Source organism: Aedes albopictus, chromosome 1, assembly GCF_035046485.1.
Source record: "Aedes albopictus strain Foshan chromosome 1, AalbF5, whole genome shotgun sequence".
Taxonomy (NCBI): Eukaryota; Metazoa; Arthropoda; class Insecta; order Diptera; family Culicidae; genus Aedes; species Aedes albopictus.
Window position 1 is genome coordinate 258685040 of NC_085136.1, and position 23068 is coordinate 258708107.

A 23068-nucleotide genomic window follows, 5' to 3' on the forward strand; every position below is an offset into this window, starting at 1 on the left:
ACTACGCCTACCCGACGTGCATCTAGCACAAGGAGAATACATTTTACTAAGGTGGCGCAGATAAACATTGCAAACCACTGGTTGTCTCTTCCACTCTTCTGGTGTTCTTATGCAACTAAAATAGTGACGTCACTATTTCGGTTCCATAAGAACACCAGAAGAATGGAAGAGACAACCAGTGGTTTGCAATGTTTATCTGCGCCACCTTAGTAAAATGTATTCTCCTTGCATCTAGCACACCAAAGAAGTCGTTTCGGAACCTGTTCTGAATCTAGTAGAGTTTTTGACGGTTTTAGTATTGTCGTATTGTGATTTTGCTTCGAAGGTAATTCCAGGGGAATTTGCTTGAGCTGGTTGGGAATCGCCGTTAAATTTCAAGAAGCGTTTCAATGCGTTCTTGTAAAATTCTAGACCTTTATGTTAATGCTCTTATTACGTCAAACGACCTCTACACAGCAAAAAATATTGTAATCCGCCTCGATGTAATTGGACCTATGTAACAAAAAACCTATGCAATCACTTTTTTCAGATGTACTATCACACCGATTTTGCGTAGAATTACATCTGGCTCATCATTACACAGAAAAACCGTAACGATTCTCGTTTCCGTTGTATTTGTGTAATATTCACATCGAGCAAATGTGAATATTACACAGAATCAGCTGCAACCAACTGGTTACAATTAAACGTGCGTATGATTACACAAAACCGATGTCATATCGCATTCGTTTGTCAGGCAATATTAAGTCTCGCAACACTGCTGTCATCGACCGGATCGACGGCAGTCTCGCGATGATGCAGCCATATTGTTTTTGTTTCTTCTCAAAGTGGCTGCCGTTTTTCTACTTTTCGTAACTTTTTATAGGTATTTTGGCAATTTTGTTAAGTTAAAGTATAATAAATATATAATGTAATCTTTTTGAACAAATTTACAGTTGGCGAAGGAGTATTGTTTTTTCGATGAGCGCAGGAATTGGAATGTAAGTGGATGATCGCTGGTGCCCATTCCGACTATTGCCCGAAAAGGTTTTCCCCTGCAAATTTAACACTAGCAAATCCGAAGGTTCCGTTCCTAGGCGACGGTATCACAATCAAGCCACTTCCGGACTGTGGCAAGTGTGGCCCCGCTGAAGCCACCCTATCAAACTAAGGAAGAAATGGTAAGTTGGGACTTGGCAGCCGGTTGATCGAAAATTAACTATCATTATTGCTATTTACTTTCAGGAAGAAAAGTGCGAGCAATCGACTACCGGTGGAGTGCCATCCAAAGTTGTGGCCAGCTGGTGAAAGCTGTCAGTAACAATGTTTCGAGAAGAGGCAGTATCCAGTGTTGGCTGCCCGGTGGGCCCCAAGAAGACATCCAGTATGGACAGTTGTCGAGCGAGTATATTGGCGAGGTGATAAACAAGGAACTGGCGTGGAGGTTACAGCAGAAAGTGGCTCGAAAGGACGAGAGCTACTATTTCATTGCGGTGGACTCCGAGCGGACAATCGATGAGTATCCCGATGGAGAACCTTGCGATACTTTGAAAGGCCGGCGGTGCATAGTTGGTCGGGTTGTTTGCGGTAAGTGAAATAGTAAAGTTGTGATGGATTTGACTCCAATAAGGAAAACCCTTTAGAATTTAAACCATTTTCCCCAAGATTTTCCCTCTACTATAGGGCGAGGAGCTAACTTTCAATCATAATTTTGGAAGCTAAGGTTCCGAGAAGAAGATTGCCACTGAAACACAAGCAAATGCTACGGCTTCATCGGACGAATGTATCTTTTCCGTTGAGGATCCTGCGGTCGACGCAAGTCGGGCAAAAACGCCAAAAGATCGAAAATTCTCCGAGGCAACGGACGAGAAGCAGAAAAGTTCCATAGAAAAAGCGTTGAAGAACGAAACGCCGGGAGGTGGCAAGGCCAGGAAGTGGAAGACGGCAGTTCAAGCCACCAGTTACAACGAATGTGGCCTACGAAAGCGTGACTAATGAGGCCGAGCATGGCTGCTACGGAGGATACCCCAAAGGTAACTGAAATATGGTTAACAATAATTTTTGCCTGTTCGAAGGGTTTTGTTCATCATAGACGGATTAAATCAGGTTTTTATAGTATTCTTTAAGAAATTCCTCATGGTACTGCAGAAACCATTTCTGGTATTCTTTAAAGAATTATTGTTGGGATTCCTCCTGGAGTTCCATCTGGCATTTTTCCAGGAATTCATTCTGGAGTTCTTCCAGGACTGGGACTCTTCCAGAATGTTTATTCAAAGATTCCTCTTCTCCACGATTTATTTTCAAAATTTCTTCAGTATTTTTTATGGAATTCTAGAATTTCCAGGAATGCCTTCTGCTATTTTTGTATAAATTTCTTTCGACTCTGGTTCTTCCTGAAGAGGAATTCCTTTTGAGGTTCCTCTTGGATATCTTTCTGGGATTTCTTCTGGAATTACTTCTAGTTATCCTATAGAATTTCCCTCTATAATTTATCTAGATTTTTTTTCTGGTATTCCTGGCTATGTGAGATTTTTTCAAGATTTTTTCCAAAAGTTCCATCTCAGATGCCTTAAGGAATACGTTGTGGTATTCCTCTAAAAAATCTTTCTAACATTTTTCAGATTTTTTTTCTTCTGAGATTCCTTGGCCAAATTCGCAGGAGTCGACGGTAAGTGAAGGTGTTTCATTTTGATTTATTGTAATATAGTGTTTTTTAGTGAAACATATCATTTACGAGCACCTAGCTGATTACATAGACCTTACTAAAAAAAACTGATTTTCGCTCTTTCTACGGTAACCTTCCGGGTCAGTTTGCAACAGTGTCTTCTTGGATGCCACCCCATCCGTGCACGTCTGGTAAACTGCTTCAGAAGGATTAAGTTCTTTCCTATCCAAGGTCTAGTTTAGAGGTTTCAGCGCTATTCAGCGACTGGCTAGTCACCTATGAAAAGGTAAAACAAAAAAAATAGGTTTTTTCCTCTGAGATTTCTCCAGAAATTCCTTCTGGCATTTTTTTCAAGAATTCCTTCTACTATTCTTCCAGAAATTTCATCTAGTTTTCTTTGAGGAATTCTTCTAGAATTTTTTCTTATTATTTATTTAGGGAATCGACTTGAAATGCGACCAAAAATTCTTCTTGGACTTTTCAAGAAATTTCTTTTGATATTCCTTCAAGCAACCCTGTCTAAGATATCTCCAGCAACTTCTACAGGGATACCTTCAAAAATTATTTCTGGAATTCCTAAGATTGTCTTCTAATATTTCTTCCAGTAAAGCCTTTTAGTACTGCAGGAATTACTATGGTATTCCATCAGGAATTCCTTCTAGATTTCTCCAAGGATCGCATTTTTTTTTTCAAAGATACTACAAGGATTGCTCTAAAAAATCTTCCAAGGATTCTTCCATTTTTTGTCAAGGTTTCTGTAAAACTTCCTACAAATTCCTTCAAGAATCCCACCAATTGTCTAGGTATTTTTTCCTCAAAGACTACTTCCAGGACTACTTTATAAGTTCCTTTATTAAAGGATCGTTGAAAATTTCACCAGGATTTTTTCGAAGTTTCCATCAAAATTTCTTCGAGAAGCTCATCCATAAAAATCCTTTGGATATTCTTAAAAAAGATTTTTTTAGTAACCCTCCAGATATTTTCCGAAGTTTTTTTCGGTCGTATGGTTAGCGGCATCAGTCGTATAAGTATTTTATAAGATATATTTTTACAGTATTTCTGAAACCAGAAATTCTTGCTATGATTTTATCATGGATTCTTTCAAGTATTATTCCAAGGATAAGTCTTTCAAAAATTTGAAGTATTTTCTGAAGATTCTTCTTCTGAATTTACTCTAAATATTTCTTCATTAATTCGTCTTAAATTATTGTAAATATTAATTCAAAAATGCGTTCGTTTATTTTAGGAATCCCTCAGAAGTTCCTCCGAGAAATCCTAAGGAAGTTATCCCGAGGATGCCTTCAGATATAGCTTTAATGATTTTATCATGGACTCCTACCAAATTCACAAATTTTTCCGATCCATTTTTTATCATTCTTTCCGATTTTATAATTGTAATAGCCTCTAGTACTCCTCAAGTTGTCCCGGAATGTCTTCCAAGGTTCCTGGGTTTACATTAGGAATTCCTTCTATGATTTCTCCACGTATTCCTTTTGGGATTTCTCTAGACTCGCTTTCCTGAATCTCCCGGAGCTCGATATAAAAAAAAAAAGCTTTGGGAGTTCCTTTGGCACTGAAGAACAAGTTCCTTTGGAATCCTTTCTACATTCATTAAATTTGAGGTTTCTTCGGAAGTCCGAACTGGGGTTAAAAAAAATCAAAAACTTGCTCATTTCTTGAGCAATTCCTTGCCTGAAATTTTCACGCATCGAGATAGAGCAATAAATTTCTAGTGATCTGCGTACTTCCCAGTCAAAGATTTTTTTTCCAGCCATTTCGCTGATTTATGACTTGATGACGGCACGGTGGCACCCCTCCAGGAGGTGCATTTGGGATTCCACAGGAATCCCAGGAATCTTTCGCGGTTTCTCCACAAATATGTACTAGGAAATCTCCGGGAGACTCTTGAGGGGCTCCCACGGACTTTCTGTTGAGATTCTTCCGGAGATTTATTTTGAATTCCTTCAGAAGTTCCCTCTGGGGTTCTTCCAGGAATTTCTTCTGAGATTCGTAACAAGTTCCATCTCAGGAACTCTTTGCTGGAGTATTTTCTCAGGAAAATCCTGTAGAAACTTCATGAGGAATTCTATAAACAAAAACTACAGGATGAATTTTTTAAAATACTCCCTAACAAACTCCTGAACAATTTCCGAAGAACCCTTTTTGCGTAACTAGAGGGGGGGCTGAGGGTCAGCCCCCCCCCCTCCCCTCTCTCTCTCTTCTCTCTCTTCTTGGCGTAACGTCCTCATTGGGACAAAGCCTGCTTCTCAGCTTAGTGTTCTATGAGCATTTCCACAGTTATTAACTGAGAGCTTCCTATGCCAATGACCATTTTGCATGCATATATATCGTGTGGCAGGCACGAAGATACTTTATGCCCAAGGAAGTCAAGGAAATTTCCTTTACGAAAAGATCCTGGACCGACCGGGAATCGAACCCGTCACCCTCAGCATGGTCATGCTGAATACCCGTGCGTTTACCGCCTCGGCTATATCGGCTATTCAGCCCCCCCCCCCCCCCATAATCCGCCAATTTCTGGAAGATTAAAGTTTTTTTATTCGTGCATTATTTCTTCTGGAGCTTATATTTTTTTTGTTACAAAACTATCGTAACAAATCAAAGCGGAACTCGAGGAGCGGATCACTGGCGCATTTTCGATACAGCCTTACGTACTGACATTACACATTGATGCATTTTGTTGCGCATTAGTGCATTAGGGTTTAAAAATACGTGAGTATTTCGTGCATTTTTCAACGCATTGAATTTTTTGGTGCATTTTTATGCATTTTTCAACGCATTAGGCCAAATCAAGAATTTTCTAACACATTTTCGATTCAGTTGTTTTGGTATAGTGATCCGCCCCTCAGCGGAACTCTTTTGGAAATTACAGAGTATTCTTCATGATTCCCTTGATGTATCACGATTCATAATTTTTGCCAATAGAACATAATGCAAACCCGTCCGATTTGAAAATGTCTACATAATGTCTTCCATGACTAGCTCGAGTTCTTTCATTAATTTTGTCTATGCTTATTAGCAGTATATTCCACCTGGATCTCTATTTCTCTAAGAATAAACATTCAGTTGTATCGTTTCGAGTACATGCTTACAGGAATTTCACTAAAGACAGTTTTCTATACTCCTATACTGCATATGAACTCATCACAGAACATAATCTAATAAATATGTAAAAGCCTTGAAACTATCAGTGGAGGAAACCCTCGATGTCTCTGTAAAATTTTCTGAAAGGATTCCCTGGAGAAATTCCTGAATTTTTTTGGAGGTATTTCCGGAGAACTCTAAGATTATGGAATTTTCGAAAAATCCTCCTGGACCAATAGCTATGAAATGTATTCAAAAATAAATGTCTGGTGGAATTTAAGAAGGAATTCCTATGGGGATTTGTGGTGCATTTTCTAGAGAAATTCCCGGAGGAAACCATGAGAAAATTCATGAAGGATCTCCTGGAGAAATGTCTAAAAGCGCTTCTAGCATATAAGTACTTTTATGTTGAGGGTAAGCCACAGTGACTGTGAAAGAATCACAGGATATATTCCTAAAAGCGTCGAAGGACGTATTTCTGAAAAAAAAACTGCAAGAGCTGCAGAGAAAGCTCTTGAAAGAATTCATGGATGGATTACAGAATAAATCTTGAAGATTTCTCGGAAATAATTTTGAAAGAATTTCCTGGCTCCTGTATCCCTCTAAAGTTATCTTAAAGAATTACAATAAAAATGGCTGGAGGAATTCCTTTGGTATTCATTTGGAAAAAATCTTAGGTTCCCCGGAAAAGTTGATTTGATGGACGGATTTTCTGAAATTTCTGACCCCTGCATAAATTTTTAAAAAGATCCCGAGAGGAATTTCTGGAGGCATCATTACAGGAATTTCTGGCGCAATCTGGAGCTCCCGGAGCGATCCCTGGAGGATCTCTTTAGGAATCTCTAGAGGAATTCCTGGAGAAATCTCTAAAGCAATTCCTGGAGGATCTTCTGGATAAATTGCTGCCGGAATCCATGGAGAAATTGTTGGTTGGAAGGATTTCTGAAAGTATACCTTGAGGAATTCCTGAAGAAATTGCTAGCGGAATGTTTGGGGGAATCTCTGTAGGAATTTCTGAAGGAATAAATGATGGACTTCTTGGAGGCATCGCAGAAATTCCTGGACGAATGCATGGTCCAATTATTGTATGAATTCCTAGATGAATTCCTGGTGGAATATCTTAGAGAAATTTTGGAAGGGACCTCTGAAAAAAAAAATCCTGGAGCAATCCCTAGATGAATTGCTAGAGAAATTGCTGGATGAATCTGTGGAAGAATTTCTGAAGGATTATCTGGAGGAATTCCAAGAGAAATTCCTGGAGGGCTCCCTAGAGGAATGCCTGGAACAAACCCTGGAAGAAATCCTGAAGGAATCCTTGGATGAATTCCTACAAGATTCTGTAGAGGAATTCTGGGAGGAATCACAGGTAAAATTTCTGAAAAAAAAACCCTTGAGGAATTACTGGAGCAATCCTTAGAGCAATTTCTGGAGAAAATCTTGGAGAATCTCTGGAGGAATTTTTGGAAAAATCCCTGGAGAATTCTTTGAAACAATTTCTGGAACACAGAAGGAATTCTAGACAAATTCCTGGAGAAACCCATATAGGAATTCATTTTCTCCTGAATGAAGTATCTCTAGAGGAATTTTTGGAGAAATCCCTGGAGAAATTTCTTTTTTTTTTGTTAGGTTTCTAGCTGCACTCTGAATACAGTTGAAACCTCTACAACTCTACCTGAAGATATGAACGAGTGCGTATATTCCTGGAGAAATTTTCGAAGCAATTCCATATAGAAATCTCTGGAGCTACTTATGGAGGAATGCATGGAGGTATTCCTAAAGGAGTTCCTGAAGGAATGCCCGGAGGAACCCTAAACATTCCTGGGTAATAAGTTTTATATCCTTCAACAGAAGAATATTAAAGATGTTAACAAGTCATTGGCTTGTGCAGTATCTGCTGTGTGGTCCAATGACCACCCGTATTTATACTACCTCATTATGTCTACCAATGAATCATACCTAGACATTTAGGTACTGTAATGAATAGTATTTCATGTAGGTAGATATCCTATGCACACAACCATTAGGTAGACACTACAATCTGCAGAGAAGTTCCTTGAGAAATCTCTTGAGCAATTCCTGTAGGAATCCCCGCATAAATTCCATCAGGAATTACTGGAGGAATCCCTAGAGAAAATCCTTGGAGGAATTCTTGGGGGATTTCTTTGAAGAATCCCTGGAGCACTTTCAAAAGGAATCTCTGGAGGAATTCCGGGAAAAATCCCTAGAGGAATCTCTAACTGGAGGAATCTCTAGAGCTATTCCTGGACGAAAATCTGTTGAAATTTCTAGAGGAACTCCTGCAGAAATTTCCAGAGGAATCCTGGAATAATTCCTGTAGCAATTTCTGGAGGAATCCCTTGAGGAAAAATTCCTGTTGAAATCCAAGGAGCAATTCCTGAAAGAATTCCAGGAGGAGTTTCTGAAGAAATCCCAGGAGGTACTAAAGAAATCGCTAACATTCCTGAGAAAATCCTGAAGTATTTCTAAAAAGATTTCATAGAGGGTCTCTTGGAGGAATCTCCGTAGCAGTTCCTGAAAGACTTCCTGGAGGAGTTCCTGAAGAAACCCCAGGAGGAATTTCGGAAGCAACCCAAGAGAAATTCCTGGAGGAAACCTTGGATTAATTCCTCGAGGTGTTTCTTTTATTCTAGGAGGATTTCCTGAAGGCATCCCAAAAAGAGTTCTTCGAGGTATTTTTAAAATAATCCCTGAAATCGTTTCTGAAAGAATCACAGAAGAAATTCCCGGGTGAATACCTGAAGGAACCCCATGAAGAATTCCGGAAGCACATCCTTAGGGAATCTCAGGAGAGCAATCTTATCGAATTCCTGTAAAAATTTTTGTAGAGATTCCTAGATAAAAAATATTAAGAAATCCATGTATGCAGTAACTTCTTGACGAAGTATTGAAGGAATACTTGGATGGACTGCTAAAGGGTTTTTTGTACAACATGTTGAAGCAATTCCTGGATTAATTTGTGAATAATCTCTCTGAAATAATTTCTGGAATACATTCCTACAAATACTTCGAATAATTTCAGATGGAATTTTTGGAGCAATATCTAGTGGAATTCAGGAAGGAGTACAAGGAGTACATGAAAGTACCTGCAGAAATACATTAGATGATCTCTGGAGAAATTCCTGAAGCCTGAAAGAAAGCCTCGAAAAACGCGCTGAAACAACAATATTTGGTGGTGTCTGGCGAAATCCTTAGATGATTACCTGATGAAATCTCTGGAGTAATTCATGATGGAATCACTGCAGCAAGCTATGGAAAATTTCCTGGAGGAATTATCTATATAGTTTACAAAATAAGGAACAAATCTAAAACAGTTATTTGATTCCTCAAAACTGCAATGCCGGTTTGCATATTTACATATCGGGCGCCCATGCCGCTTAAAAGTAATCTCAAATCAGGCCCCCCCTTACCTGGGTCTCCTCCAGACAAAAATCCTAGCTACGCCAATGAATGAACCTCCAGAAGAATTCCAGAAGGATCTATACGAATTTCAAATGGAACACTAGGAGGAAACTAGAAAAGAGCTCCTTAATGAATCCTGGAAAGAGTTCCTGAAGAAATTCAAGAAGCTATTCCTGGCAAAAGCCCAGTCATAATTCCCGGAGACATCCCTGATGGAGCTCCTGAAGGAATCCCGAAAGGAGTTCCCGAAAAAATCCTGGAAGTAGTTCCTGGATGAATCCCAGAAGAAGTTCCCGGTGGAAATACCGCATGAATCGCGGAAGAAATTCTTGAAGAATTCCCAGAAGTAGCACCTGAAAGAATCCCGGAAGGAACTCCAGGAATTCCTGAAGAAGTACGAAAAGGAACTGCGGGAGGAATCTCGCATAGAATTTCTGGAAGGAATCCGTGACAGAATTTTGGAAGGAGTTTCTTAAGGAATCTCGTAACGATATCTTGGAACAATCCTCGTGAAAACTCCTGAAGGAATCCCGAAAGAGGAGTAGCTTCTGGAAGTAAAAAAAATCTGAAGACATTATAAAAGAAACTTTTAGAAGAACCTAGGATGGAATTCCTGGAGGATGAAGGAATCTAGGAGTTCCTGAAGTAATCTCAAAAGGTATTACTTTCCCACAAAAAATCTCTGTAAGAATCTCGGGAGTACTTCCTGCAGGAATCCTGACAAGAGCTCTTGAAGGAATAACAGGTGGAATCTCTTTAATAATCTCAAAAGAAGCTCCTGGAAGAACCCCCAGAGAATCATTAAGAACTCCCTGGAAAATACCACATACAACTCCTGGAGACCACGAAACGCCAAAGACCTGGAAAAGTTCATCTTTTTTGCAACCGCGGCTTGCAGTGCCCTATACCTACTTTGTTTTATTTTGTATGTTTTTGAAAGATATAAATGAATGTCTCTTTTCTCTATTCCACAGGGGTGCAGAAAGCAGTCTGCTCCGGCGATACAACATCCTCACGTCCGTTCTGAGGGTCCATGATCTGCAGCGCCACATCAATCGAGTGTCGCACACGTCCCACAGTTGCTCCAGGACACGCCAGACTTAACGTTGAAAGGTGGGAATACATCTCGGAATACAACAGCTGGATACCGTTGATGGCTCGGTCTGCACAAGCGAAATCTACAAAGTCCTTGACAAAGTCTACGAGGATATCCATGGGGCGAGTGCAAGGTGCTCGGAGCGAGTAATGAACACGCTGCTCTAAAATTTGGAAATGCATTCGCGCCGGTGCGAACATCAGCAGTTTGCAGGAGCAGGAGAGCGCACCATGTTCATCATCTAAAGATATTAATAGAATAGAACAATATTAATGTTGTTTATGTTCAAACATGTATATTATTGAAAAAAAAAGAAAATAAACATATAAGGTACTTCATCCATTTACTATCGACATCTTCTCATTGGCTGATTAAATTGAATTTTATCCTTTTTCGTCTTGAATTCAATATAGTTCTGGTATTTTCTGCAACTATACTGAATTCTGAACGAAAAAGGCAAAAATTCAATTTGATCAACCATTCGGGGAGCTTTTGCAATAGGTTTTATTTACATCGCCTCCATTACATCATCGAAAGTACGTCTAATTTATTACACCGCCAAAAATTACATCGGATCTGTTTATTACATCAAAAGCCGTCGAGTACATCGGGCTGTGTAATATTCAACGATCGATGTAACGACCTGGTTGCAGCGATTTCGATGTAATATTCAACAACTTTTTTTGCTGTGTAGACTGATTCTCTGTTAAATAATATATGAAACACGCATTGAAAAGTTTAATGCTGAATTTTAAACTAGAATTTTCCATATTTTTTTATAACGAAAACTTTTTATCTCGACAAATTCTTCCGAAAACGCATTGGAGCACCCCTCCGACTATGCTCCTCCATCCTTGCCGCCATCAGCTGGCAGCATCGGCATGCATGAGCAGCATAAAAGAAATGTCAGATTGGATCGAAACAAACCACATCAACCGAGAGAGAAAATCTCACGCACGTGTTGCTCCTACGTTAAATATGTCAAAGCGATGTGTGAGTTTGGTTGCTGTCTCGATCTGCAATCGAACGACTATAGGGAACTGCATGAAATTCTCTCCTTCTCTTTCACTCTTACAGAAATGTTGTAAACAACAAGGCCAAGAAACTTCAAAATCCCATACAAAATCAAAACAATGCGGTGCCCTATTCCAACGGCGATTCGAACGGCGATTCCAAAAACGACGGTTCTGATTCGTCGTGTTCAGTTAGCAAATCCACGTACAATAAAAGAGGGAGTTCAACTCAAATCGGTAGTAAGCTTCAGGCTCTGGGAAGGAAACCCTCATGGTAACCAAGATGGTAACCAACCCACCCTGTGAATTGTAAATAGTTTTCTATAGGATATATTCAATAGTTATTCTTTTGGTTTGGTTTTTGGTCGTGCTGAGGTTTCGAAACCGGGTTTAGGTTTGAAGAAAGGACTCGCTCTGAGGCCGGGTACTAAGGGACATTTCTAGAGATTTTGGACACGCATCTTAACGGTGAAACCAGCGGCGTCATGGTCGCCTTTTTTCCGCATTCAAGTTCGCAAATTGTGATCAATCTTCGGTTTTATGCGGAAATTTAAAAATTTGGATCCCGGTGCGGATATAACGCGCAGTGGTCTATCTCCGCGTAGAGCTAAACGTGCACAGTATGTGTTGATTTGAGTTGCTTTGTGAAGATTGATTGTCGTTGTGCTGCTGTCAACATGTCGGAATCGGTCTGTATTTAGGGTTTCAGTTTCCAAAACTTCTATCCCTACATCTTTGCAGCCGTTTCCGTAGCAAGATAGTGTCGTGTATCGTTTAGATCGTGTGCTGGTCATGTTTCTGGTGAAACTTCTGGCTTGTTCCTATCAAACCCACCAGGATTCGTCCTCAGTTATAAGTTTTTGAAAAGTCTCGGTTCTTTAAAATGTCACATTTTCTTATTACGTAGGGATGTTGGTAGGGTGTAATGAAAGAACAACCGTCTAGTACAAGCACAGAGAGAGAACTAAGTTTTATTCAAAACAATATAATTACAGGCTACTACGATCTAAATATTCTTCCGAGATTGCTTCGCTATCACTCCTCCTCAAGCTCGGAAGACAAAATACAGAACAATCATATGAAATTCGAGCTTGATTACATCACCTTTCGTCACTTCATGAAACTTGGTGTGTTTTCTTCCATCGATCAGTGTAATCCGACTTGAGTATGATCGCACCGACAGGCACACCATTTGACGTCTGGCTCCTCCTGCTTGTCCTCTTACCAGAAAACATCGATTGAGGGATGCTGATCCAATGCCGCCACCGCTGGGGTCCTTGCCATGCTGGTACTCATCGCCGCCGGTCCACGTGTTGATGAGAATATCTCGGTGCATGTTCAGCGAATACAGTCCTCCAGTCATGGTGGCTGTCCCGATTACCTTGCCGTGTTTGAGAATGCGGCAACCGTTACCCGACGTCTCCACTAGACAGAAATGTCTTGCCATTTTGCTGGACAGATGTGTCATGACAGAAATGTTCTCTCGCTGTTTGCATGGAAAGCAGCGGTGTTGATCCTTTCTGTTACGTTTTCTCTTTCTGGCAGCAAAATGGCAAGACATTTCTGTCTAGTGGAGACGTGGGGTTAGTGTCGAAACAAATAACAGCTTCTTTGGATGCCAATTTCTTCACTGATATAAGGTTTGATTTCAATTCCGGCACGTACAGCATTTCCGCAAGAGTGATTCGGTTGAGGCTGCCATCAGGAGGAAGGAGCACAATGCGACATGACCCCATGCCGGCGGAGCTGGTCGTTCTCCCATCCGCGAGACTTACCTCCTGCTTTACGGTACAGTCATGACTCGCTGGTTGGGGGCTTAATAGTTGGGTGACTTTTTAGTTGGGGCCCCGTTATACTTATGACACACATGTGATACAAGAATCACTGTACAATTGCTTTTGAAATGAGTGCCATACTGGAAATTCTCTCAATTCAAGTCAGCCTTGTTAGAATTTTCTTGACACTGCGTACCGTTGTACAGGAATCACACTCGTATCACATGTCTGTCCGGGGTATTAGTTGAGCTGCCAGCCAACGAAAAAGTACCTGGATGTCATAATTCAATGTCAAACTGAAAATGACAACCAATCTGTAATTCCGAGGGGCGAGCTAATGAGTTTTTGGTTTCTTTAACTTTACTGATAATCGAAAAGAATTTCTATTTCATATTTCTTCCTAAAAAAAAGAATATGTACAATTACTTCGAAACAAATGCAAAACATCGGTAATCTTTATTTTGTCGATCATTGAAAGCGTTTTGTGCTTGCTTTTGGTCCGGGTGGTTTCATAAACATCTATATTTTCACTTCACCGACTAAAAATGGGTGAAAATAATTATTTCTCGCATTGGCCATATATGTATCTTGCAAAACGTATCAATTTTGCTCTAAATGTGAAACAAATTGAAAAAATTTCCTTTTTGCTTCCAACCTAAACATGATTATAAAAAAAAACAATGCGCACGCCCCTTGTGCTGCTGTCACTTCACCCAACTAGCGAATCGAATTCGTTGGTTGGGTGGAGGTTGTGGCTCAACGAGTGGGTTCCGACTGTATTGTCCAAGGTGAGGAACAAATCCACATCCGCGCGTGGGATGATGCGCCCGAATCGATCAGCCACCCATTGGAGAAGTTTGATTTTCGTCTAGCCAGAAAGGAATATTCTTCGAGGATTTCTTGACGGGCTGATTGTGCCCTGGGCACGTTCCGTCTCGTTGGTTGATCTTCCGATTTTTCGTCGATGATCCGTTGTTCCGCCAACGCCTTGCAATGCTTCTCTTTATGACCGGGCTTCAGGCAGTACTTACAAACCAGTTTCCTCCTGTCCACGCCAGCCATCAGCAAAGACTCGTTGGGCACCTTTTCGCAGCGTTTTGCTACTTCATCTACGAGCTTAAACTTGATTAGTTCCAACATTAGCTCGTCGTCGGATCTACACACTAAGATTCAGATGTTCCAGCTCAGTAATTTTTTCACCGAGTTCAGTATTTTTTCCATCTTTTTACTGAGTTTTCAACAGCAGATTTATTTCGGTACACTCGGTAATCGTATTTACCGTTCACCAGTAACGATATTTACCGTGCTTTAGTAACTTTTGACAGTTTGTGAGCTGAGCTCGGTAACTCATTTACAGAATATCCGCAAAATAAATAACCGAGCGTACCGAGTTAAATCTGCTGTTGAGAACTCAGTAAAAAGATGGGGAAAATACCGAGCTGATCTTAGTGTGACTCTCCAGAGCAGTGGTGAGTGTATTGAACGACTCCGGAAGGCTTCGAAGCACCATTGCAACTTGCAGATTTTCATCCAAATCTTGGCCTGCCAAAGTCAATCGCTCGAAGAGGTCCTCCATCTCAAAGATATGCCGTTCTATATCCTCACCATTGCTGTATCGCTTCTCACACATTTGCTTCAGGAGGGATACCTTCGATGTCAAGGTTGCTTTTTCGTAGTGACGGCGGAGGCTTTCCCAGGTGTCCCGAGCCGTTTTTGTGCCTTTGATGAGGTTCAGTTGGCTATCCTCAAGCAACAGGCCAATCATCGCTCGCGCCTTCTGGTCTCCGTTGTCCCACAATCGAACTCTTGCTCCACACTGGGAAAAAAATCTTCATTCCTTTTGTGTCCCGGACATGGATTTTTGCAATGGGGGTAAACAAATGTTTTCCATTAGTGCGACTCATACTTTTGATGAGGCACCATACAGCAGCGACTCATACAATTTAGAGCACATACTATTCATGTGCTAATTTGCCTGCGTAATCGGGTATTGGTTGCATATACTTTGGATATGGTTTGGCACATGGATATTAGCGTGGTTCAAAAAATCGTTTTTGCTCCACACCGCTTATTCGATTGCTAACCAGATTATATGCCTTCTCCCAAAATTTGAGTTCATTTGGTTGAAAATTGAGACTGCACAAGCCCTTCAAAGTTTGTATGGGAATTACTATGGGAAAACGATGTTTTTCATTCGATCCACCTTAGCATTTCCCCAAGTGCCCTAGTGGGTTAGTCGACCCTTGGTAATCCTAGGCTACTTTATCAGCTACAACTTTGCCGAAGACCGCATTCAAATCGAACACCTCATTAATTAGTTACCGATTTTTATCCAGAATCGAAATCTTTACTCATGATGGTTGAACTGTTCGGTGGGCATCACTGCATTTTGCAGTGAAACATAGTAGCCATGATTTCAGTGTGCTATCTTTGGCGCCATGTGCAACAATGTTGCCTGCTGGAAAGCTGGAGGATCACTTGCCCAGTTGGATACAAATCGATAACTAATTAATGAGGCGTCCGATTTGAATGCGGTCTTCGGCAAAGTTGTAGCTGATAGAGTAGCCTAGGGTTACCAAGGGTCGACTAACCCACTAGGGCACTTGGGGAAATGCTACGGTGGATCGAATGAAAAACATCGTTTTCCCATAGTAATTCCCATACAAACTTTGAAGGGCTTGTGCAGTCTCAATTTTTGACCAAATGAGCTCAAATTTTGGGAGAAGGCATATAACCTGGTTAGGAATCGAATAAGCGGTGTGGAGCAAAAACGATTTTTTGAACCACGCTAATGGATATTTGCCATTAAGTATGAGGCAATTTTCCTGAGTGCAGTTTGGGTAATCTCCACACAGTATGTTTCCTTTATATGTTACTGTTACTGTACCATGAACAGGTGCTTTTCTGTTGAAACCAGATTGGAACTATGGGGATGACAGCAAATCGGCTGTTCCAATTTTGACGTTTCTCCTCTTTGTTATTCCAGACTCGTTAGTGTGGGGCACTTTAATACAGTGTAGGGTAGGCGTAGTTTTGATTCGGATTCGACTGACCTGCTCCTCGATCACCCGTTTTGGATCCCCCTACCACACGTCACTGTATCGCGTGTTCATTCGCATCTGTACGGTGTTCATTTGTGCAAACTGTCAAAACGTTTTGTTGACATTTTCTGCGAAAGACGCGTTCGCTTCTTCTGGAAACTATTTTTGCGTAAATTACGTGAAATACGTATTTAAAATCCATTGCTTGTAGTCCAGTTTGGTAAGTACTATATAAATATGCCGTACCTTCAAATGTTTTACTTGAATAATGAGATTTCTGATAATATTTTGCTTGTTTCGCTTACAGGTATATAACCTCAAACCGTCCGCCAAAATGACGACTGCTATGCCAATCAATCCGAAGCCGTTCCTGAACGGACTTACCGGCAAACCGGTGATCATCAAGCTCAAGTGGGGCCACGAGTACAAAGGCTTCCTGGTGTCCGTGGATGGTTATATGAACATGCAGCTGGCCAACACCGAGGAGTTTGTCGATGGACAGAACACCGGTCACCTGGGCGAGGTACTGATCCGGTGCAATAATGTCCTGTACATCCGGGGCATAGACGACGATGACGAGGAAGGAGAAATGAGGGACTAGGGCTACTGCTAGAGTATGTGAGAACTGCGACTACTAGATTTAAGGTAACGTGTGTGAGAGGGAGTAATAAACACCGGAGATGGACATTCGGATATTCGAGTAAGGATTGAGGTCGGTTAAATTTATATCACAAAACAATATATTGTTTCTTCTAAAAATCAGTACAAAATCGATCTCCTCGATGCTATTTCTATTTGTACCCAATGCAGAAACTTCTTTTAAACGTTTATTACAATATCATGCATTGCAAGAAAATATATTCGTATCGGCATCGATTAGGGAGTTTCATCCTCGGCAGTGGGTGCCAACGCATGGCGGCTCTGGCCCTTGGGGATCAGTTCATCCTTGCGTACCGAATATCTGGAAAGGAACGTGAAGGGGAATGGTAGGAAGATTGACTTCCAAGAAACACATATTGACGTTTGACACAAACATATAAATGGGGACATCGGTATATACGAGCGAAGGCTGGTAGCGAGCCACTGATTACACTTCTGATTTACATCTTTTCAGAACTTGGTAAGCTGATATTGTTTTGATGTAAAACATTAACGGTAGAGTAGTTTTTTTTTCGACTTCCCATACAAGGCTGATGATTTGAAACCAATTATTCTATTTTTAAGCCAAGTCGAGGGTATGGATATGAAGGAGTGATCGTGGGGATTAATAAGGTCTATTCCTTTTATAGAACTTCGAGCGTTGCCGTGGGAGTTGAAGAGAACGCTTCAGACATGGCCATTAACGTTGAACAATACGTCATTGAAATCATCGTCATCTTCAAACATTTAAAAGCAGTTTTTTCTTTCAAAATAAAAGTCTGCTTTGAAAATTCTATTCACTACACTCCACATGAGGAATAGAATGCACAGAAATACAGTTGTGTAAATCCATTTGTTATACTTGGGTTTTAGACCCCAAGTTGTATCAACGGTTCGCCGGCATTGCCCGAAGGCCATACAAGCTTTCTTGATTCTGAACTCAATGTGAGGTGTCCAGGAAAGCTCGGAATCAAAAATGACTCCAACGTACTTTACCTGTTCAGTCACATCGATTTCAGAATCAAAGAGACGCAAAGGTGGAACGCCATTACGGTTTCGCCTTTCCGTAAAATGAACAATAGATGTTTTACTCGGATTAACCGAAAGGCCATATTGGCGACACCAACCCACAACTATACCTGAAGGGCGCTTTGCATCAGGTCGAAAAGGGTGGTGATACACATACCAACTAACAATGCTAGGTAGTCGTCGGCAAAACCATAAGTAGGAAAACCGTTATTACTGAGTTGCCTCAATAGCGTATCTGCTACGAGATTCCACAAAAGCGGTGGTAAGACTCCCCCTTGGGGGCATCCACAAACACTCAATTTCTCAATCCCTGCTAGACGCAATGTATATATATATATTCTATAGAGAAGAGATATCGGCTTTTGAGCATTTGGTGAATCCAATTGGAAATCATTGGAGATATACCATGACCCCGTGCGGCTTCCAATATGGCATCGAAAGGCACGTTGTCAAAGCCCTCGACACCCTCGAGCCTCGATATCTAAGAAAACACACAAAAAAGATTGTTTTTGAGCGAGTGCTTTCTCGATATCGTAAACAACCTTGTGTAAAATAGTCACAGTGGACTTACCAGATTGGTAGGCATGTTGGTTCACATGAAGAGGCACGTTGGCACTATAATAATGGTGTAATATATGTGTGATCATGGTGCAAAATAGAATGATGGTGTTACACACAATATAAATTCCGAAGTAGGGGTTTCAACATGTTGTTGTGCCAACATCACCAAGCACTTCATATTGGGATTCTAGAGAAGGCTTCGGATGGTAATGTTTTCAAGGCAATAAGAAACTTAAATATGAAGTCATTATCTCGACTCTTATAAAATTTTATAAACGTATCAAATACAATGGAGAATATCTAGAAAATTATCAATTATAGAAAAAAATATTGTCGTTGTGAAAGAATTTTGATTCTAGACAATTAATGATGCTAGGAGAATGTCGGAACTCCTAGATAGAACATTTTGATCGGAATCCTTATTGCAATCTACAGAGATTCCTCCAGGATTTTTCCAAAGATTCGTGCATGCGTTCCTCCAGGAATTCCCTCAAAAAATCTTCCAATAATTCCTTCAGAAATTCCTCCAGGAAGTCTCATATATTTCTCCAATAATTCCTCAAATAATTCCTCCAGGAATTCCTCCAGGAATGCCTCCAGTAAATACTCCAGGAATTCTTCCAAAATTACCTCCAGGAATTCCGCCAGAAATTTCTTCTAAGAAAAATCCACTTCCCCCAAAAATTTCCTCCAGGGATTCCTCTAGAAGTTGCCCCACGGAATCCCCTAGAAAATCCTAAAGGAATTTCTGAAGAATATCTCCTAGAATTCCTTGAGAAATTCCTCCAGGAGTTCCTTCAGAAAATTATCCAGGGAATTCTCAACGAATTTCTTCAGGAATTCCTTCAGGGGTTCATTCATGAATCATTGCAAAAAATCCTTCTTAAAATCCTCAACAAATTCCTCCAGAAATTTCTCGAAAAATAACGCCAGAAATTCCTACAGGAATTCCTAAAAAAAATCCTCCAAGAATTCCTCGTGAAATTCCTCCAGGGATTTCTCCAGAAAATCTACTAGGAATTTCAGCCAGAATTTCTCCAGAGAATCCTAAAAGAATGTCTCCCGGAACTCTTCCAAAAATTTAGCGAGGAATCTGCACAGATTCCTCCAGTAGTTTCTCCAGGTTTTTTTTTTTCAGGAATTCTTTCAGGGATTCAATAATGAATTTCTTCTGAAATTCCTCCAGATATTCCTTTTGAAATTCCTCGAGGGGTTCCTTCAGACATTTCTTTGGAAATTCCTCCAATATGCAACCAGTGATTTCTTTCAGGAATCCCTTCACGGATTCCTGCAGAAAATCCTAAAGGAATTTCTTCCAAAACTCTTCCAGGAATACCTCCAAGCAATCCTCTAGGAATTTCTTTAGGATTTTTTCCAAAAGTTTCTTAAGGAATTTCTCCAGGGATTCATTACTGAATTTCTTCAGAAATTCCTCAGAAACTTCTTCCAGAAATTCCTCCAGGAATTCCTTCAGAAATTTTATTTCTCCAGGAAGCCTCATATATTTCTCCAGAAATTCTTCATATAAATCCCCCAGGAATTCCTCCAGTAAATACTCCTAAAATTCCTCCAGAGATCCCTCCTGACATTTTTCTAGGAAAACTGTGAATGTCTGTCTGTCAGAAGTCCCCCAATATTTCCTCCACGGATGCCTCCATAACATGCTAAAGGAATTTCTCACGGAATTCTTCCAGGTATTCCTCAAAAAATTTCTCCAAGGATTTTTCCATGGATTCCTTCAGGGAATTCTCAAACAATTTCATCAGAAATTCCTTCATGGATTTCTTCAGAAATTCCACAAAAAATCCTCCAGAAATTCCACCAGGAATTCTTTCAGAAATTTATCGAGGAAGAACTCCTGAAATTCCTCCAGCAGTTCCTCCAGGCATTCCTCCAGAAAATCCTCTAGGAATTTCTGCCTGAGTTCCCCAAGAATGTCACCCGGAACCCTTCCAAGAATTCCTCGAGGAATCCCACAAGGAAGTCGTCCAGGAAATCCTCCACGGATTCCTTCAGGCATTTCTTCAGGATTTTTCCAGCAATTTATCCACGAATTCCTGCAGGAATTCATTCATAAATTTCTTCAGAAATTCCTCAAAAAAATCCACCAAGTATTCGTTCAGAATTTGCCCGAGTAGTTCCTTTAGACATTCCTCCAGAAATTCCTCCGAGATGCCTCCAGAGATTTCTCCCCGAAATTCATCCATCGACTCCACCAGAAAATCCTAAAGTAATTTCACCCGAAACTCTTCCAGGAATTCCGGGAGTTCCTCGAATGATTCCGCGAGAAATTCCACCAGGGAATCCTCCACGGAATCCCCTAGGAATTTCTCCAGGATTTTTTTCCTGAAATTTCTTCAGGAATTCCTCCAGGGATGCAATAATTAATATCTTCAGAAATTCCTCCAGACATTCCTTCAGAAATTCCTCGAGAAGTTCCTTCAGGCATTCCTCCATTAATTTTCCAGGAAGCCTCATATATTTCACCAGAAATTTCCCAAATAATTCCTCCGGTAAATACTCCAATAATTCATCCAGAGATTCCTCCTGAAATTTTCTTTTAGGAATGACTGTCAGAATTCCTACAATATTTCATCTAGGGATTCCTCCAAGAATTGATCCTCGCATTCCTCCAGATAATCCTAAATGAAACGGAACTCTTTCAGGAACTCCTCCTAGAATTCCTCGAAAAATTCCCCCATGGATTCCTCCAGGAAATTCAAAATATTTTTTTCCGGATCTCTTCCGGGAATTTCTCTAGGAATTCTTCCACAGATTTCTTCATGGATCCCTCTGAAATTTCTTCGGGAATTCATCCATGAGTTTCTTTAGAAATTTCTTTTAAAAAATCCTTTATTAATTCCTCGAGGACATTCCTCCAGGAAAATATTTGCCCAGAAATTCCTTAAAGAAGTCATCCAGGAATTTCTCTAGTTATTCCTCTAAGAATTCATAAATAATTTATCTATTTTTTTTTATTATCTTTATTAAAGAGACTTTCAGCCCGTGGCTGGTTCATCTCTGTAAATTTATCTAGAAATACCTCCCGGAATGCAAACATGGATTCTCCCAGAAATTTCTCCAGAGATTCCTGAAGAAAATCATCCAGGAATTTCTCTAGGAATTCCTCCAGGAATGTTTCGCAAAAAATATCTCAAAGAATTCTTTCGCGAATTCCTCCAGAAATTCCTCTATTCATTCCTTCAAAAATTTCTTCAGTAATTCCATCTTGAATTTCAACAGGGATTCCTCCAGGAATTTCTGCAAGGATACCTTAAGGAATTCCTGCTCGGATTTCTCCAGAAAACCCTGAAGAAATTTGTCCCGGAACTCTTCCAGGAATTCCTCGTGAAATTTTTCCAGGGATTTTTACAGAACTTTTTTCAGGATTTTTTTTCTGGATTTTTTTCAGGAATCTCCTGGGAAAACTATACAAATTTCTCTAGTTTTTGCTCCAGAAAATTGTCTAAAAAAATCTTCATGGATACCCCCAAGAATTCCTCTAGGTATTCCAAATTTCTCCAGAAAAAAAAAAACTTCTCCCGGAACTGTTCCAGAAATTTTTCAAAAAATTCCTTCAGGAAATCCTCCAGAATTTTTTCCAGGAATTACTTCATTTTTTTAGGAATTTCTCCAGAAAAATCTTTAAGGATTCTTCCAGATTTTTTTTCTAGGAATTCTCCAGGGATTCATCCTTGAATTCCTTCACAGATTCCTTCAGGAATCCCTCCTAGGATTACAGCAGGGATTTTTCCCGGATCTTTTCTGGGAATTTCTCTAGGAATTCCTTTAGGGATTTCTCCATGGATTCCTTTAGGGATTTCTCCATGGATTCCTCCAGGAATTTCGTCGGGAATGTATCCAGGAGTCCATCCATGAGTTTCTTCAGAAATTACTAAAAAAAATCCTTCACAAATTCCTCGAGGAGTTCCTCTTGACATTCCTCCGGCAAGCCTTAAATATTTGTCCAGAAATTTCTTAAAAAAATTATCCAGGAATTTCTTTATTTATTCCACCAAAAAATTATTCAGGAATGGATCACTAAAATAACTAAAACGGCCGCTATGAAATGAACAGATAGCGCCACCGTAGCCTTGTGTGTTTGACGTAACTCGACTGCTGTCACTGTGTTACCGTCCATATACGGTGGCGCTTTTGTTTTGATGCGGTGGGTAGCGGAAAAGTCGGCTTCAATGATCCATTTATCCAGAAATACCTCCCGGAATTCAAACATGTATTCCTCCAGGAATTTCCGCAGAGATTCCTCAAGAAAATCATCCAGGAATTTCTCCAGGATTGTTTCGCAAAAAATTTCTCAAAAAAATCTTTCGGAAATTCCTCTAGGAACTCCTCCATTATTCCTGCAAAAATTCCTTCGTTAATTCCATCTTGAATACCCTCGGGAATTTCTACAGAGATTCCTCCAGGAATTTCTGCAAGAACTCCTAAATGAATTCCTGTTCGGATTTCTCCAGAAAATCCTAAAGAAATTTCTCCCGGAACTCTTCCAGGAGTTCCTCGATAAATTTCTCCAGGGATTTCTACAGACATTTTTTCAGGATTTTTTTCTGGAATTTTTCAAGGAATCTCTCCAGAAATTTCTCCTGGAACAACTATACAAATTTGTCTATTAATTGCTCCAGAAAATCATCTTAAAAATTCTTCATGGATTCCTCCAAGAATTCTTCTAGGTATTCCTACAAGAATTTATCTACGGTTTTCTCCAGAAAAAAAACTTCTCCTGGAAC

General features: G+C 40.2%; 2 protein-coding genes and 1 long non-coding RNA gene across 4 annotated transcripts in view; 2 read left to right on the forward strand and 1 right to left on the reverse strand.

Moving 5' to 3' along the window:
* The first annotated feature begins 455 nt into the window (after positions 1 to 455).
* On the forward strand, positions 456 to 1558 carry LOC109404228 (uncharacterized). The gene is made up of 3 exons (XR_009997243.1): positions 456 to 865; positions 936 to 1160; positions 1225 to 1558. It is a non-coding gene; the product is annotated as an uncharacterized LOC109404228 (long non-coding RNA).
* A 14597-nt stretch (positions 1559 to 16155) lies between these two features.
* On the forward strand, positions 16156 to 16795 carry LOC109417287 (small nuclear ribonucleoprotein F). Its single transcript, XM_019691393.3, has 2 exons — positions 16156 to 16311; positions 16399 to 16795. The coding sequence occupies exon 2, from the start codon at positions 16426 to 16428 to the stop codon at positions 16690 to 16692; it is 267 nt and encodes an 88-aa protein (XP_019546938.1). The 5' UTR covers positions 16156 to 16311; positions 16399 to 16425; the 3' UTR covers positions 16693 to 16795.
* A 13-nt stretch (positions 16796 to 16808) lies between these two features.
* The window catches only part of LOC109417286 (ileal sodium/bile acid cotransporter), a 32817-nt gene continuing 26557 nt past the window's right edge, over positions 16809 to 23068 (reverse strand). Inside the window, exon 3 of one of the 2 annotated variants that reach the window (XM_029860622.2) lies at positions 16809 to 17090. In XM_029860622.2, the coding sequence (XP_029716482.2) occupies positions 17027 to 17090 (64 nt within the window). In that variant the 3' untranslated portion in view covers positions 16809 to 17026. The remainder of the gene's footprint in view (positions 17091 to 23068) is intronic. The other variant, XM_019691391.3, reaches the window with a different exon arrangement.